This window comes from Gavialis gangeticus, unplaced genomic scaffold (genome assembly GCF_001723915.1).
Source record: "Gavialis gangeticus isolate Ggan-Ray unplaced genomic scaffold, GavGan_comp1, whole genome shotgun sequence".
Lineage (NCBI taxonomy): Eukaryota > Metazoa > Chordata > Crocodylia > Gavialidae > Gavialis > Gavialis gangeticus.
In genome coordinates this window covers 73,177,462-73,183,555 of record NW_017728993.1, presented here as the reverse complement: position 1 = coordinate 73,183,555, position 6,094 = coordinate 73,177,462, and the positions used below count along the sequence as shown (strand labels likewise).

At 51.4% G+C, this 6,094-nt stretch overlaps 1 protein-coding gene across 1 annotated transcript in view; it reads right to left on the bottom strand.

Annotated features, from left to right (window-relative positions):
* The window catches only part of CDC73 (cell division cycle 73), a 206,751-nt gene extending 200,663 nt beyond the window's left edge, over nucleotides 1–6,088 (bottom strand). The window contains exon 1 of the mRNA XM_019502024.1: nucleotides 5,942–6,088. Coding sequence (XP_019357569.1) covers nucleotides 5,942–6,072 — 131 coding nt within the window. The 5' untranslated portion in view covers nucleotides 6,073–6,088. The remainder of the gene's footprint in view (nucleotides 1–5,941) is intronic.
* Nucleotides 6,089–6,094: the final 6 nt, after the last annotated feature.

The window sequence follows — 6,094 nt, the reverse complement described above, 5'->3', positions numbered from 1 at the left end:
TCAAGTGTTAGACTAGCAACACACTGAAAAGAGTCCAGGAAAGATGCATATTTGTTTCGCTGTCTTTTTTTTTTTATTATTATTATTCTACACCCCCCCACCTAATATTTTTTAAGAGACACTACTTTTTCTAGTAGAAGTGTGACATAAATCCTTCAACAATTTTCCATAATATTTTCTTAAAAGATTATTAGCCCCTCTAAGGTGTATATTGACTCTAGGTCTTACAATTTGCCTAGATCAGGGGTGCGCAAATATGGCCTGCGGGCCACATTCGGCCCACAAAGCCATTCTACCTGGCCCACACAGCCCCTAAAAAAAAAGTGTAGAAAATTAATATTTCTCTGCCTTTGGTTCCCGTCAAAAAAGATAGGAACAAAAGGCAGTTGGACCCAGGGGAAGCCCAGCGGGCGCCAACAACAGCAGGGCCACCTGGCCCCGCCCCCCAGCCAGAAGCCCCAGCCAGGGTTTCTATGCTGGGAGTACATGACTGCCCTGGTGGCAGGAAGTGCAGGCAGTAGGAGAAGTTGTTGCTTCTTGGATCTGTTTCCTGGATAGAGGGCTTCTGCTTCCAGGCCTGGGAGATTCAGAGTGTTCTTTAAGCATTATATTTACTTATAAGCCAACTGCATTATCTCAGATGGATGTACTGTATTTACCCCTCTCATTTATAGCTTATTATTGATTATTATATTTTTGACATATATATACTTTTTTTTTTTTTTTTTTTTTGCTGGTGTGGAGGTGTCAGTCTTTTGTTTGCTGGTTGTTCTCCCTGACACCTCAGAACCTGAGCACAGCCCCAACTCCCTGCTTGCCAGCAGGGAAGAAGCTGGTGCTTGGCCTGGGGAAAAGTGGCCCCTCGCCTGCACCATGCTCAGCACCAGCTTGTAACCGTGTTACAAGGTGGTGCTGAATGCAGGGGCGGGGAAGAAAGCAGTTGTTCCCTGCCCCATGCCTGGCACCCCATGCTGCAGCCACTTGCAGCCTGCGTGGGGCTTTGCCTGCTCCGGACAGCCCCACGTGGGCTGCAAGCACCTGCAGCAGGGAGTGATGGCCATGGGGCAGGTAAGGGGCCGCTTTTCTCCACGCAGGGAAGGAGCCCAGGGAAAAGCTGAGTGGGGGGGCAGGGGGGAGCGGCCCCTCCCCATAGCGGGTACCTTGCGCTGTAGGCACTCGCAGCCCACGTGGGGCTGTCTGGAGCAGACACAGGCAGCCCCACACAGGCTGTGAGCAGCTGCAGCGTGGGGCGCCGGGTGTGGGGCAGGGACGGACTGCTTGCCCCCACACTCCTTCCCTGCCCATGGTTCCCCCCACCCCAACTTACCTGAATTATGGGCTGCTGGGGAGCACTGGGTATGAGTGGGCGGGGAGCCAGTGGGAGCACAGGACCCACACCAGTATCCTGAGGCCAATGCCGGTGGACCACAGAGCAAGGTGACAGGACCACAGGGTCCCAGCTGGCAGGGGCTCTATGAAGCCGGGCCAGCTCTCCCTTCCCTGCTGGTGCAGCCCAACCCAGCTCCACAGACTCCTGCCAGCCTGTGCCCTGCCTTGGGCCCCACCAGTGCTGGCCCTGGGACACTGGTCCCAAGATATTGGGACGTTGGTCCCAAGTTGGTGACCAGAGGCTGGGCACCCATCAAGGGGCGGGGCTACCCATGCGGCTCTCGACAGCCTACCAAAACCAGATAAGCAGCCCTCCACTGAAAATAACTGCCCGCCCCAACCTAGATGCTCATTAATAATCTAATCAATAAACCATTTTAGGCCATACAAATGAGTATCCCCTAGGGAAGACCGATAGAGATTTTGGGGGCCAATACTAATAGCCTATTTTTATGGAGGCACATCTTCCAATATCGATCCTATTTCTGATACAGCTGTGTCCAGGCAAGTCTGTGGTGATGGAAGGGGAGGGGGGAGAGAAGTGGTATGGAGGGGGCAAATCAATTCCCCCCACATTGAGGGAGAGAGTGGGGCAGGGGCAGATACTGTCCAGTTGGGCAGGGTGCAGGACAGAGCTGCGGCTTATCCGGGGTTCATTGGGGGTGGGGTGGGGGGCAGCTCCTACCGCTGCACACACACCAGGAGGGCATGGGGGTGGGGTGCCCATGTGCATCTGGATCTGTGTGGAGCAGGACAGGCAGGCTGCAGCTGTGGGCTGGGGATAAGCTGGGCTCTTCTCAGCTGGGGCTGGGCTTGGGGCAGGCAGCAGCAGTGCAGGGAGGGGGCTATGGGGGGCTGCAGACACCCTAAATTTCACCATAGCCCCCATGCCCATTTGGCCCTCCTCCCAACGCTGCCACCGCCCTCCCGGTGCAGGCCTGGCTCTTCCCAGTATGTGAGGGGAGACTGAGGTTGAGCCAGGGCTGCCCCAGCCCAGAACAGCCCAGTGCAGCCCCGTCTCCAGTCCACAGCTGCAGCCCACTCATACAGCCCTGCACAGATCTGGGGGCACAAGCCCCCCCGCACCCCTCGGACAATCCATGGCTTCATCCCGCGCCCCACCCTGCCAGCACCTGCCCAAGCCCCATTCCCTCCCTCACCACAGGGGGGCGTTGAACTGTCCCCCCCCACCCAAACTTCTTCCCTCCTCTTCCACCACAATGGACTTACCAGCTGCACACAGCTCTCCAAGCTACCAGACTGTGCTCCTCACTGCCTGTGTACTGCACTGCAGCTGCACGCACGTATGGACATTTATCAATACACCCAATTTTCTTTATATCAACTCAATATATTGGTGCACCTCTAGTATACTCCAAGACTAAGATAAGGATTTTTCCTCCCTTTCGTTGAATGCTGAGACCTAAACTTGCTGCGGTTTATATTGTGAACATGAAAAGCATCACAAGGTATGAGCATCCTATTTTAGTGTTTCTAATATAGCCAACTGTTCCAGAACATATAAAGCTTGAATGTAGACCTTTACAGGTCTAGTGCTGTTCATTTTACATTTTCTCCTTAGTATCCATATAATTCCAGATTAACAGTTTAAAAAACTATTTGCATAAGATAGAGCCGAAGTTCCTGTTTGGTGCATTGTTTTTTTGTTGTTTTTTTTTAAAAACAGGCTATATTTCCACTTCATCCATTTACCCTCACTCTGAGGGCCAAGAGTTTATTATTCCACCAGTGATATCTTCTCTTCCAAAGGCATCAGCTTTCACACGTGCCCTCAAAAGAAAAGCAGTAGTGTGTGCAACCTGTTACCCTGAAGAGAAAGTTAGCTCCAGATGTCTAATATAATAGACAATTGTTTTGTGTGTGTCAAGCTACTGCAACAGCAATCAACTATTCATCCTTTTAACCCTACAGCTTACTGAAGAGAAGGGGCAAAGGGACTGCAAGAGATGAATTTGCCTCCACCTGAACTCCATCTCAGGTTCTGAGGCATCATGGAGAACAACCAGCAAACAAAAGACTGACACACCTCCACACGAGCAAAAAAAAACCCCAAAAAACCCCTATATATGTCAAAAATAAAACATAATAATCAAGCCATAAATGAAAGGGGTAAATACGGTATATCCATTTGAGATAAACAATACAGTTGGCTTATAAGTAAACATAATGCTTAAAGAACACTCTGAATCTCCCAGGCCTGGAAGCAGAAGCCCTCTATCCAGAAAAGAGATCCACGAAGCAACAACTTCTCCTACTGCCCTTTAACTTACCTAAACTTAGTTCCAGAGAGACTACTTCTAAAGATTTGGAGGATCATCCCTTCGCTACTACTTTTATTATCCAGATCATAATTAAAAAAAAAAAAACCTACTAACAATTAAAGTATCAAGTAATGACACTTTACTAAATGCAGGACTGAAATCACACTCACTTGACACACCCACTCATGTATTAAGAGCTGAGGACACCAAGTCTGAACACTGATCCAAAGATGGTGTCATCTCAATTTATGATACACAACCAATTACTTGCGTGTACGCCACTGGACAGAAACCAAATGTATAAAAAAAATTGGCATTCAAGTACCAATTTTCTAAAAGCAGGTAATCCTGCTCCCCATAGCCATCAGTAAATTGAGCAGCTATGTGAATGCACCGCAGATCAAAATTTGAAAGATTTATTGAACACATGTAATCAGGCTAAAAAGAAAAGAAAGAACAGCCACCAAGGAAGCTGAGTAAACAGCCAACATGCACACAGCATTAGGAGAAAGAGGATGGCAGGATTCTCACCGTGCTGTTCTTGGGCCCCACTCACAGCAACTTCTTTTGGATCTCCTTCCTAAACACTTCGGCTGCCAAACAACACTTTCCTTTCACCCACCCAGATCTTCTTATTTCTCCCTTCCCTCACACCCAAGGCACTCCTGAGCCTGCCTCAACCACTGCTTAAAAACTTGCCTATGCAGTAGCAGAGCTCAGCTGACAGGCAAGTTTCTCTGCTCCCTGCATGGCTCTGAATAGCAGCAGCGAAACCTAACAGCAACTTACTTGTTGCTGCTTGGGAAGGCTCAGAACAGCAAACACCAGAATAGTCTGCACAACTGCTCGTGCTGACAGCACAAAACCATTTCATATTTCTGCACACACTTCTCCTGTCTGCAGATTGTAGAAGACCTTTCCTTGCAGCACCAGGATGTGCTCAAAGACTCTTTAATGTCTTTGAGAAACCCCTGAAGAACCGTAACAAATTAATGGTTTATAAGCTGGTCAGCTGCGCTGGTCAAAAAGAAATCCACAAATCTATCTCCAAATTACCAGAAGCAACCTAGAACAGGGTTGCTCAACCTGTAGATCCCAACCCAAGGGGGTTACAAGAACATATGAAGGGGTTGCAAACGAACTTTAAAAATGGATTCTCTTTTAAAGAAGGAAAACGTGAGAAAGCTGTGGTTTTTCCCTTGCAGGCTGGCAGAGTTCAGGCCTGCACAGGGCTACCCCCCCCACCCCCACTCTCTCTCTCTCGGGGCTGAAGGCAGCGTGTCAAGAGTGTGAGGGGCACTAGGTCGGGACTGGCCATCAATGTTTACAAACAGGTCCTGGCACAAAGAAAGACGGTGAGAACCACTGCCCTAGAACTAGCCCTACACCGTCAGTTATTTTTTGCCTCCCAGATGTTCCGGTTTAGAACAACGAATCAATGATTGGATCTGACATGGACAAATTCAACGTTCCCATTCCGATTCAGAAGGTTTTAAACAATGCCCCAGACCCCAGGTGAAACGTCAGCTCCCCTCCTCTTCCCCCAGCCCTGCAGAGGGTCTTGGGCAAAAGTCATCTGCCCCTTTCACCTGCAGCTGCAAGTTTCACAGCGCTCTACAGGGAAGGCATTACCTTTCACTAGCATTTAAACAGCACTTCCATGAGTGGCTACTGAGAAGTACATGTGTGTAATGGGGGGCAGTAACTCTTTCAGGGAGAGAGAAACACACAAAAACAAAACACCTTCGGGCTTTTAACTGCTACCATGACCCTGCAGAAGGTCCAAGGCAGCCCCGGGGAAGCGCACACCCCAAGCCACACTAGGGCTCCATTTTCCAGCCGGCTCCAGGCATTGTTTACTTCCCTGCTCCCAGCCCGGGCAGGGCCAGACCCCACCGCCCAGATGCAGCGAGGAGGAGGAGGAGGAAGTGTGGCAGGGAGCTAGGGTCGGCACCCACCCACGGGCCGGATCGACGCTGGGAGCGAGGGAGGCACCTCTCGGCGGCGAACAAAGAGGGCGAGTTAGCCCGATCGCCCAAAGCCAGCCTGGTGACAGCGGCCGGCGAAGACCGGAGTCTCCAGCGCCGCGGGGCATGGCCCTTCCCACCCCAACCGGCGCCGAGGCAGTACCCCCCGCGCGGGACTGCAGCGCAGAGCAACAGGAGGCGCCGGAAGCCCCCGGGGGGCGGGGGATCGCGGCCCGGTCTGGCGTCCCCGAGACACATGGTCCAGACTCCCCAGGCCCCGGGAGGGGGAGGAGGCGCACTCACCCCCAGATGACATAGTTGGTCTTGACGTTCTTGGGCCAGGAGAACTCGCCGAAGATCACCTCGTCGCCCTTCACTACGATCTCCTTCTTCTGCGTGTTGTACTGCCGCAGCACGCTCAGCACGTCCGCCATCTTCCGCCCCGCACCCGGCCCC